Raw genomic sequence first — 16,017 nt, 5'->3', positions numbered from 1 at the left:
TATTAAACCCAAGAGTGACAGGATTAGAACTGCATTTTAGAAAGAGTATTCTGGCAGAGAGTATGGTTAACTCAAAATGGGGAGAGAGCAGATATCATAGAAGTAGCATCTTTTATACTTGTTATCTTAATACCACAGTAAAGAAGGTAGCTAAGGAAAATTTTCTTTATATTCCAACTGAAAATAACCTCTTTTGGGGTACAGAGCCATATAGCTGATACATGAAAATCTATCACTACTATAGTAGCTATATATAATCTTGATACAGGATCTTTCTTCTTGGTTTTATACAAAGGCCAAAAAGGATGTGAGCTATTTTTATTAAACTCGATGCTGGTTCCAGATCTTTTATCAATAAAATGAACTTTATGACTGATCTAGACACCAAAAGTCATCATTTGATGATATAAACTTGAAGAATCTATAATATGAGATTAAGGAAATGAAATTCCTTTCAATTCCATTTTCATGGGAGCCTAAGCTCAATTATACATTTGTGTCAATGTTGTCAATATTTGGGATTATATCAAATATGGGAAAACTACCATCTCTACTACTACATAAACTCTATAAATCAAAAAGAACCTAGTTAATATGGACTAACTTTGGAGTGCCCATTATGTACCAAATGTTTAAGTACTTACCTAGCTGCATTTCCAGTCATCATATTATTTCACTGATTTATCAGATAAAACCCTTGTGGTAGGTATTATGAGCCTTATATTTCAGGTAGAAATCTAAGGTATAAAGAGATTAAATACTCTGTCTGAGATCAGGCAGCCATAAATTTTAAAACTAGGATTCAAACCCTTGTCTGTTTGATTGGATTCTTGTTACAATTCCTCCAAGCTGCAGGGATGTGTGTTATGTGTGTAGGTTGTGGCCAAAGCCCACCAATTACTCTAAAATAGCTATCAAAGGAAGACTTCTTTTTCCAACCTAATGATTTACTTGTTTAACTACAGCCATTAGGAACTCCTAGAACATCAAAAAGATGCTGAAGAAGCTACCAGAAAGCCTTGAGACTTGAATGATAAACCTTGAAATACTCACATTGAAGGTGTAGCAAATATTATTTCCACTAAAGAAGATGGCTAAATAGTGGAGGAATGGGAAGCTGGGAGGAACAACAAAGCCAGCCTGAGTATCCTGGGTGTCCCTGAGACCCCAAAAGGATCTTCTATAGGAGACACTGGGAGGATTCTGGAGCTATCCTCCAGCCACTACAGCTGCTTCGCATTTGCAAACAGTCCCTCAGTCATCACATATTCTGCAAAACACACACCAACTGGTCAGGAGTATGACTGAAAGCAGTACCAGTTCATTCTACAGAGTGTCTTGTGATACGCATGAAGCCTCTGCAAGTAAAACGTGGGCAAGTCTTGTTGGCAGGGTCCCTCCTGGCTGCAGAGCTAGACTCAGGGCCATCACAGTGATCACGCTCTTATCCATCAGCTGCAAGAAAACCTCTGGATTGATGGGAAGCATCAGGGGTTATGGGTTGACAACCTGGGCTCATGTCCTGGCTGTGCCTGTTTCCTCTTTGCTAAGTCATCAGCTCTTGACTTCCCAGTGGGGCAAGTGTTACAAGATCAAATGAGATCATTTCTCTAAAAGTGCTTTGAAAAGTGCAGTGGTTCAACAAAACATATCAATTTATTTTGGGGGGATCATCTTCATCCCCATCAAAGCAGGCTGTGGTGTCTAAAAAATGATTTTTATATTTTAAGATGCATCTCTCACTGAATAAATTATTCTACCATGAATACTCCTTTTTGTTATGGGATACAAATAGAAGGAGCTTCTAGAAAACTGTGGTAAAAACTGAAGTTCTAGTTGACGTTCCTTAGAAATTCACTCTAACCCACTGAGTAGTTATTTTACCTTTTAAAGGGGATTTATTTTACTTTTTGTAAAATGTAGGAAATATGTAGCAACAAACAGCATGTAGTCACGTAAACATATACCTATTTTTGGACCCTACTGCAAACTGATATAAGTCAATTTGGCTGCCTGGTTTTTAGGATCTTTTATTAAATCATGGTAGCCTCCAACAAGTCAAGATAGGTGGTAACTATCTGCTTTTCAGCCACGTTGTACACTACAATGAAAGCAAATTCTAGGCCAAATTCTGCCATATATATGAACAATTGATGGGCAGGAAGTTGCAAAAATTCTCAAATAACTTACTCTTTTAACATCCCTGTTTGTTCTTTTAGGAACTCCAAAGCACTGCATGAGAGACAATCCACAACGTCTGGTCCTTGTCTTGCTGTGTACACAGCTGAACTACATTTCCCGACCTCCTTACAGTTAGGTTGAGGCCCTGTGACCGCGTTCTGGCCCGACACATAAACATCTCCCACACAAGCCTTCTTTCTTTTTACCTTCCATGACACCTTGGAGGCCCATTTTAAAGATGGTAGGAACTTCCCTGGTAGTTCAGTGGTTAAGAATCAGCCTGCCAATTCAGACATGGGTTTGATCCCTGGTCTGGAAAGATCTAAGCCCGTGCAACTAAGCCTGTGCACCACAACTACTGAGCCTGTGCTCCAGAGCCCGCGAGCCACAACTACTGAGTCCACATGCTGCAACTACTGAAGCCCGCATGCCTAGAGACCGTGCTCCATGACAAGAGAAGCCACCACAATGAGAAGCCCGTGCACCTCAATGAAGAGTAGCCCCCGCTTGCTGCAACTAGAGAAAGCCTGCGTGCAGCAATAAAGACACAGTGCAGCCAAAAATTTAAAAATTAAAAAAAAATTTAATTAAAATAAAAAAATAAAGATGGTGGCATTACAAGGTGAAGGTATTAAAGACAGAGTGACTCAGGTTTTCAAGTCACCCTTTGGAGAAGGGCAGCCCAGGAGAGCTGCCCAACAAGAAACGTTCACTTTGGGCTTGGAGTAAATGAAAAATAAATCTTATGTCAAGCCACTGAGATTTAGAGTTGTTTGTTACAGCTGCAAGCACCTTGCTGAGGCAGATGCATCAGTGTTCTAAGGGCAGAATCAACAAATCATCCAGAGTGATCAGGCAAAGGAATCTACTGTTAAGTGAGGAAGATACAGGATTGAATGGAGCTCTGGCCCAATGCCAAAGCAGCTTGATTGTTGGGCTTACTGAATTGTTACTCTTTGTCCATGCAAAAATAGAGGGGCATGTACAATCTTTCTAGCCAATCACATATTTCACCAATGAAAACATTATTTCTAACATAATTTGTTTGTGCCAATTAACAATCCCTCTAGCCTGGATTTTTGATAGCATCACTTGAAATATCTTCCCAGCCACCTTTGAGAGTAGACATCATAGTAAAGCTCTTCAAGTGGTAACTAACCAGCCCTGGAGTGTAGACTCTTGGCCAGCACAGAGGTGAATTCAAAATATTTAACCACTGGTATGACACAGCCACCAAGGCATTAAAAAACGATGTAAACTCTTATGCCAGAGAGGTACCTTCTATCCTGGTTTACTTCAAATGTTAATTAAGCACCCTTAGGGCAGAGATTAAAGTAATTCACACCATGACTGTTTATACTGAAGTATTTAAAAAATAAATTACAAGCAAACAAGCGTCTAATTCACAGCCGTCATCCAGCTTATTTACGTCTCTGCTCACTCTAAGAATTACCAGCAAAGGATCATGGGACCTATTCCTAAGTGTAAGATTAGATCAATAAAATTAGCCATCTGTCCAAAGAAGGCTTTAAACTCAGGTTGTATTTAAGTATTATGTTTCCAACTGCCCAGATGTTACAGAAAAGTACCTGCTGATACAACTCCTTTTGCACAATGTAAACCATTAACCGGCTAATATACACTTGTTGCATCAAGAAAAATAAATAGCATTAACACTGCATTAAATCTGATTCGGGATTTTGGGTGCCCTGTCAGCAAACACAAGTGTTAAGATTTAAATTGCTCAGGATTTGCAGAGTCAGACAAAGAAAGAATCTTCAAGTGTCTTTACAGGGATGGGGAGGAAGAGACTGGAAAAGAGATCAAAGCTTCAGAAAGTGTGTCCTTGGTTGGTCTGGTTGGTTAAGGTGATAATAATTAGTATGAGTATTATTAGATAGTAACATCCCATCTTTGTGTAACACTTCAGTTCTTTCAAAGCCCTAGTCTGCTTTATTTCCTTTGATTCTTAAAATAAGCTGGTGGGGTTATCTGGGGTAAGTGGGTTTTTTTTACAGCTCTGGAAGTGCACGAATCATTAATAAGAACGGAAGAGCCAATGGAGCCCAGTCTCTATCTTTCTATGTCACTGGTAGTGGCTCATAAATTACTCCAAACTGATGATCAATGAGCAGACCCTGACCATTTCTTAGCTCTCTAGCTTCATGGAGATCTTCACAGACTCCCAGTCACATGTCAGTCTGGATAATTCTCTTTCAGGAACGAAACCTCCACATGACAATTACGAGACAAAAATTGTCCATCACCCTTGGGGATACTGTTTCTCAAAAGAATCTACTCAAGCAAGACCACAAACCTCACAGCCACATTTCTAAACCCCAAACCAAGGCATGTGGTTGACCAAAGAGTCTTTCTTATTTGTCAGTTTATCTAAAAAATTGTACAACTCAGTAAAATTAAAATTGTGTTGTCAATCATACATTAACATGTACAAGAAAGGATAAAAGTACATGCACTCATAAGTGTCTATGTTCATTATTCTGATGCCTGGAAATATACACATTCTTCTCCCACCCACACCCCCTTCCAGATTAAACAATCCCAATTTCATAAACATTGTTTTCAAGCTTCAGGCTTCTAATCCTTTTTGAATGCCTTGGTGTATGTATTACCTCACTTAATCCTTAAATGGTAGGTTCTTTCCTTATCCTATTTTTACAGACAAGGAAACCCAGGTTTACAGAGCTAATATAACTAGCCCTATGTCACCAAGTAACTAATAATAATAATTTTTAAAAAGTGTCATAACCTGAACCCAAATTTGTCGAATAGCAGAGTCTGTGCTTTCACCCAAGCCTTCTGGTTCGGCCAGGAGAAGCCTGCCTGAAAGAAGGAGCTGCGTGGGAGCAGGGATGGAATGGGCCTGGGGGAAATGAGGGGCAGGGGCTGGTCATATACAGCCTGGCTTCTGGTTGATGCTACTGAAGGGTGTCCCCACCGTGTGCAGCCATCTCTCAATGACGGGGTTACTGGGAAAGAGGGTGAGTAGAAGGATGACCTGCCCAGAAGAGATGTCCTGATTCAGGGTCCTTCAGAGGACCTCAAGTCCCGAATCCAACATTCGGAAACCTGGCAGAGAGTCTAAACACTGGGGTTGTTTTGGCTGAAATACAGATGCTTGCTGTCGAAGTGGAGGCTGTCGGGGTACCGGAGAGTACCTGGGGTGGAGGCAGGGAGGCTATGGGAGGAGCCCAAGTTCTCCTCCGTCACGTCCCTAAGTGTGGACTGTGAACCACATACACCAAGTGACCTGAGGTTCTTGTTTAAAAAAGCAGATGTCTGGGATGCACTCCAAGAATTCTTATCCACATAGAAGTTCAGCAGTGACTCGCCTGGGTCAGAAGTCTAAGATCGGCTCTGTGCCAGCTCTGGAAACTGCGCCCTCTGCTGGCAGAAATTTGATTTGATTTTCACCTGAGTCTCTCTCTGCCCCCAGGCCCAGACCCCCATCCCATGAGATCGGGGTTCTTCAAGGAAGCAAATGTCTTCCAGCTCATTTCAGGAGGCTGAAGCACACTTTGGGGTCCTTCTTCGAAACGACGGTTCACAACCAGTGCAATCAAAGATGGGTTTGGGGGGTTTCTCCTACAAACTGCCATTTAGTCTCTGCAGCATCTCCTCACCCTTTCCCTTTTTTATCCCTGAAATAGCAGGTGCACTTCTACTACCTGCAACTTGCTGTGACCAAAACAAGTGGCAAGGGTCTTGACCAGCTCAAAAGATTCTCTGTTGCAATCATGATATCACGTCACTCATTTAGTCCGTTGGGAGAAATACAGTCCTGCTTGCCTAGTGGGTCAGGTAGGAGAAGACAGGAGCTCCCCAGGATAACACTGCAGGAGTTGAGATCCCACCTCCACCTCAGACACCTGAGTCCCTGTTTTCCAGAAATCTAGCTCTGGTTCACTGGACCACTTTTGAGCTACAGTAACCCATGAACAGATGGACAATTACTCCCAAAAGAATTCTAAGGTTATTAAAGCCCTGGGCTCAGGGAAGCAACAAAAAGCAAAAACAAAAACAAAGCCAAAAAGAAAAACACCACTCAATTCCTTTCTGGTCAAGTCACTCTCCCATGAGAAAGAATTCTGAGAAAAAAGTACTGCCTCGTGTTATACACATTTACTCCTGACCGTGACCTCTCTGTCCCTTTACCTCATAGAGGATCAAAGGAAAGAGAAAGAGAAAGAGAGGCAGGGGCTTCCTTATAGGGATGAGGTATGATGTGGAAACAAATGGGAGGGTAGGAGGGCTGATGGAAGGAAGGATCAGAGGGAAATATTTCTGCTATGGTGCCAGAACTGCATAGGACACTAGTAGCTAGGTGCTGGGGAGAAATATATATAATCCCCCTTAGGGCGTTTGTCGCTCCAGTTTTCATCAAGAAGCAAGACAATCTGGATCAGCCTTGCGGAGGAGTAGGGTTGGTTGGAAAGGGGGTGGTGACATCCGGAAGAGCTGAGTCCCCCCAGATTACATGCTTTGGGAAAGAGACTTGGGTGAGAGCTTTAAGTGAGGACATAACCAGTCTCTTGTGAATTTCAGGTTATCCCGGGTGGGTGGGGGACGTAGAAGAGGATGACCCCTGACCTTTGCTTCACCCTTTAGCCATTCAGCCTCACACTAGTAGCAGCAGAAACCACCTAGAGGCGCATGTATTCCTCACCAGCAACCGACAAGGCACATTGCCCTTGCGCTAACTGTGCTCTGGTCCTCCAGGCTTTTGTTTTTTTTTCTTTCTGAGTTTCCCTGGATCTTTGTTTTAGTCCACTTTTTCAGATAGAGAAACACTGAGGAAAAAGTGGAAAGGAAAAGATTACAGACCTGCATCTCCCCCCCAAAATGACTGTGGATCTCCAGTCCTCCAGGGGAAAGCCTTGAATTCTGAACCCTGACCTGACCTTGTCCCACTGACCCTGGGACCTCAGGCAGCCGGAAAGGCAGAGGAAAGGCAGGGCCCTCACGCAGCCCTCCAGCCCCTCTCTCTGTGCCAGAGAGTTAAGCTAACACCGTTAAGTTACCAATCTGCCTGTGGGAACACACGTGGCTTGACACATGCTGGTCCCAGCAGATGTGTCTGGATTTCCTTTTCCCTCCCCCCTGCCCTACATCAGAGGCACAACAGTCCTCCCTACAGGTCCTGGTGAGACTCTGGGTAAGGGAAGAACTGGAGACCGCTCAAGGGGGTCTGGGTACTAGTCCCAGCTGAGCTTCTGAGGTTAACTTGGGCAAGTCCCTTGGTCATGCTCAGCCCAGCTGTACAATAGGGTGTTTCACTTCCTGTCAGGTCTGTGATTCGAATTTGGGAGCCCTGCCCCATTCATCCAGGGGGAAGACACCCTCCCTGAGGGGTTGCACACCTCTCCTAACCGGGCTGCTAAGGACTCCTTTCTGCTCCTGGGTATCAGAGCCTGCATTCCCATTCAGGCTCTTACTAGGTGGGTGACCCTGGGCGAGATATTTAATTTCTCTAAGCCACAATTTCCTCTTCAGTTAAACAGGGGTAGTAATAGTACCCATCTCGCAGACCTGTTGGGTTGATTAAATAAATCAGTATGTGTCAAGTTCTTAGGACAGTGTAGAAAGCAATTAATTAATGCTCCTTTTTATTATTTAATTTGACTTAACTTGCGAACTGTTCTTTCTTGTGAGTCTCAGCAAATGCAGAGGTTTCTTTATTAACACTCGGTGACAGAGGAGTATCTATCTTGGGGTGGAGGGAAAAGTTGTCCATGTTGGACCCAAATGAGACTCACAATTGAAGCTGCTGCTTGGTTTTTTCTCACCAGGAGTAGATGGGGATGGGAAATTTTCAGGTGGATTTTGAATCCAAGACTTCTCTAACAAAGCCGAACTTGTCAAAGGGAGATTTAGGGGTGTGAGGAGAAAGACAGGGTCAGCCAAATAAAACAGGACTGTTGCAGTACACCTTAGGGGTAGCCATGCTACCTTCAATGTACTGCACACAAATCAATTTCTATTGAGGAAACAAGGTACAAAGAAACTCCTGTATGGATACTAGCAGGATCTGCTGGTGTCTGGGGAAGATTATAAATCAGCTGGCTGCTGTTCACATCAGAGCCAAGTGGGGCACATTCAGTCTTTAATCTCGACCAATTCTCTGGATCAAAAACTAATCTTTCCAAGGGTTGTAAATGAGCCCAGGAGGATATTGGCCCCCAAAGTTTATGAAGTAGCTGTCATTTTAATCTGAGCAGCCTTCCAACCTGAAAGCCAGTGTCTGGATAAAATTATCAAGTAATGAAAAACTCTCCTGGGCTGAACCTAGTCCAAACACTCCTTTTACCTCAAATTTGATATATTTAATGTGCTAAAATATTTAAAATGTAGAGTTTCCACTATCAACTCCCTATCTATGCTTCAAATAAAACCAAAGAGACCAACATGGCATATTCATGGCATGAATAACAGAGTGAAACCCTGGATGAACCAGGTAGGAAATATTTGGAGGAGAGGAACTACAGAAAATAAGAAAGGAAATATGGTGAACCATACGAGCAGTTTTTACACAGCAGGCTTTCGTGAAATACTTTTTAAAAAAATTCTGCTTAAACGAATTGAAATCTATCCTTAAAAGAACACTACATACACTGCTCATGCTTAAGAACTACAGGTATAACTATGCATTGTTCAAAAATTGTGACTAGATGATTTTATGTAAATAAACCCACAGAATGCAGATGATCACGTGTGGGTATTTTAAGGAGGAAAGTTAGAAAGAAGTCCTTCATTGAAATCCTTGAAGATGTGTGTCTATGTGCGTGTAGGAAAGAAACAATTTAATATAATATCACCTGGGACTGCTGTTATTTTCTCCAAAGTGAATGATCAGTGGGACTAGAATAGCTCATAATTTAAGTGGGCTTCAGATTATAATAACAATTATAAATTCCAAGGCAGGTAGCAAGGCGCAGGTGATAATAGATGAAGCTTGAAGAGTGAAGGCATCTTCCAGAGCAGAAAGGCAACAAGTCATATTTCCAAGTGGAGAGATCCCGGAGCAGTGAAAATATTTAAGCAGCCATATGGGAACCTGCCAAGATTATTTTCTTTGCCCTCTGATAAATTTCCCCTGTTTGCCTCTTTCTAACGGCAACATTATTTGTGAAGACAAACTGTGCTTTCTGCAAAGTTTTGCAGACTGTATTCAAATAAAGTTATATTGTTTTCCATTGTTCATACGATGTAATTACTACCATAAGACAACCCCGCTTGCAAAGTAAACTAAGAAAAAACAGATTTTTCAGAATTCTAAATATAGTCTCAGCAAAGAGGAATAAAACTCATTATCCGAGAAACAATGTTTAGAACTTTCTTGCTTAGAATGTTCTACTCTGAATAATCTCACCACACAGGCCAAACCAAAGTAGGCAAAAACACAGTAAGACTTTCTGCCTGTGTAACTAGAGAAAATGCAAGTTAGTGTGTTCGGGTTCTCAGCAGTTCATTGTAAGAGCCCACAACGCTGTACATCTTTGTTTAAATCGCAGAGCAAAGACAGGAGCTCAAATCACGGTAAAAATTAACCCGTTGGGTGCTCCTTTCTGAGAAAACGGCCCCAGAGTGGAAGAGGATCCTAACAGCAGAGGCCACATCCCTACACAGTGCGTGGGAAGGGCTGGAGATGGGCATAGGGTACACCAGGCAAATCTTCAGACACTTAACAGGAAATCGCTGGGCTCTGAACAATATGAATTCAATAAGCTGTTTAGAGACACAGGAGGAGCTGTTTGACTTTTCTTGCACAGTTGCAATCCTTGTAATTGAGACAGCATGATCGCTGCCCCAACTCTCAGCTCCCTGTGGTCAAATACAGAACCCTCCACCTCTACTGCGTCTGGAAAATAGATCATTCTTTTAACAAACAAATATCCCTGGAACAGCCTGGCCTGGGACGGGGAGGGCGAGGCTGGCGTCTTTTCTCGGCTCTGGGCCGAGAAGAACCTAGTTAAGTGCCGCTGGTCAGGGGTGAGAGAGGCGGTGCGTTGCCCGCTTTGGGTCCTCGCTAGAGACGGGGACCTGGGCGCTCCGGACGTGGTGCTCCCGGGAGCATCGAGAGCATTACCTGGTTTTCTGAGAGCTGCTCTGAGCGGCGCAGCGCCGGGTCCGAGGCTGGAAGCCAGGAGCAAGAGCCGGAGCAAGACGCCTCGAGTTAAATCCATTTCACCGCGGGCGCCTGCGAAGTTTCACCAAGTCCTGGGCGCACAGGGAAAGGGCGTCTCCTGAGATACGTCGGAGGACGCGGCCCCCGCGGATCCCCTGACCGAACTGAGGAGGTGAAGGGCTGAGGGAGCTGGACGGGAACCACGGAGGAGTCCACGGAGGCAGGACAGCAGCCGGGAGATCCGCGTGCGGGAGTGAAGCGGGCTTCGAGCAGCAGGGCTTTCCGGGCGGGGTGGGGGGTTGGAGGGCGGGGATGGGGGCGGCGAGGGAAGCCGACGGGGAGGGACTGGCTGGCCGCAGGAGAGAGGGAGGGAGGCTCGACAGACCCGGGGATGGAATTACAATCGAGTGGAAGTGAGAGGGGCAGGCCCTGAGACAATTTACTCTTCGCCCATCTCTAGGGCAGAGAGCCCGCGCATCACCCCTCTAGCGACCCCCAGCGCAGCCCTTCCCGGCTGGTGACCTAGATTGGGGCGCTAGGAGGGGCCGACTTCAACCGCTAGAGACGCAGGGCAGGATTTAGGTGACTGCGAGTCCAGGACCCTCTGCCTTAGTCCTGAGCCTGAAATCGTGCGGCGCCTCCCCTCCCCTGGTATACTCTCCTCCGGCCGCGCCCCTCTAGGTCGCTTCCACCTTCCTCGGGTACTTTACCCAACACCTCCAAAGCTTGCTCTAGCCGGTCCACCGCACTAGGAGTAAGGGGGATTGCAGAGGGAGGAGGAGAGGGTCTGTGATTTGCGGGGGGGGGAGGGGGGAGGGTGCGTAGGAGGAAGAGGGGGCGGGGCCAGCCAGGACACAGGCGCTAAGAAGATAAATGGGATTTAAGGCGCGCAGATGGAGAGCTGAAGCCTGCCACTCTGTTGGAAACGCCGGGTGGAGGTTAGGGCCCGGCACGGGGAAGTGTGGTGCCCTCCCACCAGAGGAAGGCAACTTGAGACCCTCCAGGGGAGGAGATGAAGCTCTGGGTTAAGCCTGGCTTTGCGGGGGGTTGGGGGGGGGGGGAGGAAGCGAACTCGAGCCCCCTGGCAGACCGAGAAGACCCGGCTGGGAGGGGGCGCGCGCCGGCCACGCTGGGGCTGGAGGCCGACGGGGAGTCCTGGCCACTGATCCTGGGACCAGGGTTCCCAGATCGGCTAGCTGGCCCGAAAAAGACCCCTTCCCCTCCGGATTTGCTGCCCGAGAACTCAGTAAAATGCGCCTGTTGCCGGGTTTCCAGGTGGCGCTGCTAGAGGAGACCCGTGGACTTAAGTCCCGTTGCACACCTGCGTGCTGATCTTCAAGCCAGCGAGATGAGAAGGCAGATACAATAAATAAACCAAGAGGGAATAAACCCTGAGAGAAAAGCAACCCTCGCCAGTTCCTGGGGAAACATTAAAGGCCCTAGGAAGTACCCCGCAGAGGGAGCCGAGGTCGCTGGAATGGGACTTCGTGCTGGCCTGGCCCCACCTGGCAGCATGGCAGAGGCTCCTGGCATCCTGGCCCTTCACTGTTAACCTGGGTTTGGGGACCCGGAGGGAACAATGTTGACCAATGTATCTCCCTTCCCCCCAACCCCCCAAAGATTTCTACTCCTCTTTTAGGAATGAAGTATCCCCCCTGGCTAGAGGGTTTGTACTGAGCCAGATCTAAGAATATGTTCCCTTCTGTGTTGGCATTCTCAGTTGTGCAGCTCTCCATAAAGAAATTCAAAGTCATGAGTCTTTGGAAGTCTTAGATGTCACACCAGAGCTTGTCCTTTTACACGGAGCTGGAGGAGAAAAGTCTTACAAACTGTGCACTTCACTTCCATGTCCAGGAGACCAGCCATGTGACTGTCCCCAAGGCTACTAGTCTCAAAGGTAGCAGAATCCTAGACCCTTAGGATCAGAGCCCCTAGAGGTCATCTGGGTCCCGCCTCCATTCTACACAGGAATCTGCCTTCTGCATCCTTGGCTTGAACTCCACCTGTGACAAAGAGCATCTACCTTACCACCAGCCCAGAAGTTGTTGGATAGCTCTTTTTATGAGAAAGGGATTTCTTATATCAGACCTCAGGTGGCACCCAGAGCCAAGTAACTATTACCATGAAGACACCTCCCATGTTGGTGTTGTGGTCTTTCCCACTTAAAAATGATTCTCCCTGATGTAGAAATTGGAAGTAATACTAACCATTAATATTATGGCTAGAATTTATATAACACCTCCCATGTACCCGACCCTCTGAAGGGCTTTATAATCCCACTAACAACCATACCAGGTAGTTACTGTTATTAGCATTATCCCCATTTGACAGATGAGGAAACTGAAGCATGTAAAATTAGGTAACCTGCCCCAAATCATGCAGCTCCTGAGAGACAGAGCTCTGTCCAGGTGGTCTGGTTCCAGAGTCCAGACTTTTAAGAAGACAGGTGGAGAGCAGATGCAACAGTGGACCAAGAATCATGAGATCTGGGTGTTTAATAGTAGGCTCTGCCTATAGTGCATCTTGGCAAAATGAAGGAGCCGGACGAAATCATCGCTAAGTTTCAGGGTTTGCTTTCTCTTTATTATCTAATAAAACAGCACCATCTAATCCAAGCCATTTTTGCTCTGGATGTGCCTTTTCAAAGACCTGTACAAATTGTCCATGGCGAATTTTGCAAGCTTGAGTTTCAGCCTTCTTGCTGAAATCCTCAGCAAGCACCCGTACCACCTCCTCATCCCTGGCCCCGGGCCTCCCTTCCATCTTCTGCAGATGACCATGGGCAATTTGGAAGCTGGCTTGGCTTCTTCAGAGGCCCCTTTGTTTCTTCTTTGCAAGGGTTACCTTTGATTATATTGTTATATTTTACTTTTGAGGGCTTCCAAACGCTCTGGATTCTCAGGCTATTGAGATAAAACCTTACTTCTTGAGATCTACTTGTTATAAATCTAGGGCACGTGTTAGACCCGACTTATTCCCTTCCTTTGCTACTCAAACCACATCCCCCAAGGTTTTCTCTTCTTCTAGTTTGACAGCCAGTTTACGGCACTTGTAAATCTGATTAAAGACAAATGGAACACTTGTCTTTCACTCTCTTCCTGCCTTCTGGGAGGAGAGGAACTAAAGAGGGCAAAGAGGCTTTGAATGTTTCCTTAAAAAAACACAAAAATCTGTTCAAATTCACTTGAGGTCTAAACTCAGTTAATAAGGTCACCAGCAGAAGAGTGACCTGCCTGCTTTGCTCAATATCATGGAAGAAGAGTATGATCTTTGCTTCATGGAATTGTTTTGGAGGCTGTTGGAAGAAAATAAAGGCAAACTCACCAATTCTAGAATGTTTAGGAAGCCCGTAAATGAGAATGAAGAAAAGTCAGCTGCAAAGAAGCAGCTTTGGATTTAATTAATTTTTTGAATAGGTTACAGGTACATATAAAATTTGAAATGTACATCAAGCAGAGTGTATAGTGAAAAATAAGTTTCCTTTTACCGCTTCCTGTCTCAGAAGCAATGACTATTATCAGTTTCTTGTGTATCCTTCTAGAGATATTCTATGAACATACAAGCAAATATATATACACATACGTAACACAAACAGGAGCATCTTGTACACAGTTTTTAACCCAAAGATGCTTCCAAATCAGAAGTAACAGATCTGCCTCCCTTTTACTAACTGCTGAATAATATTTTATAGTAGGATGTACAGCAATCTGTTTGTTCTTCCTTCTGTTGTTTCCAGTTTTATTATTATAGACAAGTAAATGATCTTGAATGTATAACAGTTTGCACATGTTATAATAGACTGTAGGATACATCTCTAGGCTAGCCATTGCTCAGCCAGAGGGTAAGCGCCTTTTCATTATGATAGTTTGGCCAAATTTCCTCCCAAGGACATTATACAATTTACACTCCCACAAGCAATACACAAGCATGACTATTTCCACAAACTCTCACAAACACAGTATCTTATCAAACTAGAACTATATATTATACACATACATATTACATGTTCTAATAGACATACAACATATGAAGAAAAGTATACAAATAAGAACTGTGCCAATTGATGAGTTATATCAAAGTGAGCACACATGTATAACTACCATCCAGACCAAGAACTACAGCATGACCAGCACCCCCAGTAATCCCTCCTCATGCTTCATCTCTAGATGTGTGTATATATATATATATACGTATATATATATATATATACATTTTTTTTTCTTTTTTGCTGTATGCGGGCCTCTCACTGTCGTGGCCTCTCCCGTTGTGGAGCACAGGCTCTGGACGTGCAGGCTCTGTGGCCATGGCTCACGGGCCCAGCCGCTCTGCGGCATGTGGGATCTTCCCGAACCGGGGCATGAACCCGTGTCCCCTGCATCAGCAGGCGGACTCTCAACCACTGCGCCACCATGGAAGCCCCTAGATGTATTTTTTTTTTTTTTTTTTTTTTGCGGTATGCGGGCCTCTCACTGTTGTGGCCTCCCCCGCTGCGGAGCACAGGCTCCGGACGCGCAGGCTCCGGATGCGCAGGCTCAGCGGCCATGGCTCACGGGCCCAGCCGCTCCGCGGCATATGGGATCCTCCCAGACCGGGGCACGAACCCGTATCCCCTGCATCGGCAGGCGGACTCTCAACCACTTGCGCCACCAGGGAGGCCCTAGATGTATATATTTTTGAAGAAGAAGAATGAGGAGAGTTCAAACCTCCCATTCACTTTTAATTAGAATACACAAATAAAAATAGATCAGCAAAAAGTGTAAACACTTCCCATCCTCAGTATGAAACAAGCATTAATAAAGATGTGATCCCATTATGTGCAAGGCTCTGTGCTGAGAACAGAATGACTACAGGAAAGAAAAGACAACAATGTCTTTCTTCTGCACTCAAGAAGACCACAGTTTTGTTGAGAGAAGACAGTTGCGCACAAAGCAGAGCAAAGGAAGCACCAGGTAAGAGTGCAACATGCTGTTGTGTGTCAGGAGAGGAAGACCCTGTATTTCAAATAATAAGTTATGTAATCTTATACTATAAAATACAGCACTCAGCATCATGAGTGTTTAAATCATGCTTATATACATAATAGGATTCATCAGGGACAGAACTGGAATTACCAAGGTATATCACCTGGTATTCCCAAACTTGTGGACAAAGTGGACAAAGCAAGATGCAGAACAGAGTGCAAGTGTTAATTGAGTGTGGGAAGGGGACTGAGGGGTCTGGGATGATGTTTTTACTACTTATATTTTTAATCATAGGAATGTCTTTATTGGGGTTAGAAAGAAAGTATGGGGCTTCCCTCGCAGCGCAGTGGTTGAGAGTCCGCCTGCCGATGCAGGGGACGCGGGTTCGTGCCCCAGTCCAGGAAGATCCCACATGCCACAGAGTGGCTGGGCCCATGAGCCACGGCCGCTGGACCTGCACATCCGGAGCCTGTGCTCCGCAATGGGAGAGGCCACAAGAGTGAGAGGCCCGTGTACTGCAAAAAAAAAAAAAGAAAAAGAAAAAGAAAAAAGAAAAAGAAAGTATGAATGAATTTTAAAAGAATATAGGGCAGCCTAGGTGGAGTATCTGGTGGGACAGGAGGAATGGCAGGGACTGAGAAACCAAGAGAAGAGATACAGACCCCAGACATCTTAGAAGGAGAGAAGAAGTTTGAGACAGGCAGTCCCTTCAAAGAGGAGGGGGCATGA

At 45.1% G+C, this 16,017-nt stretch overlaps 1 protein-coding gene across 3 annotated transcripts in view; it reads right to left on the bottom strand.

The window, feature by feature from the left end:
- Window positions 1–10,385, bottom strand: part of EGFLAM (EGF like, fibronectin type III and laminin G domains) — a 190,202-nt gene extending 179,817 nt beyond the window's left edge. For all 3 annotated transcript variants that reach the window (XM_060091647.1, XM_060091650.1, XM_060091651.1), the window contains exon 1: window positions 10,289–10,385. In XM_060091647.1, coding sequence (XP_059947630.1) covers window positions 10,289–10,385 — 97 coding nt within the window. The remainder of the gene's footprint in view (window positions 1–10,288) is intronic.
- Window positions 10,386–16,017: the final 5,632 nt, after the last annotated feature.

The sequence above is a fragment of the Mesoplodon densirostris genome, chromosome 3 (assembly GCF_025265405.1).
Source record: "Mesoplodon densirostris isolate mMesDen1 chromosome 3, mMesDen1 primary haplotype, whole genome shotgun sequence".
NCBI lineage: Eukaryota > Metazoa > Chordata > Mammalia > Artiodactyla > Ziphiidae > Mesoplodon > Mesoplodon densirostris.
Note: the sequence above shows the minus strand (reverse complement) of the source record. Positions and strands in the feature narration are given on the sequence as shown.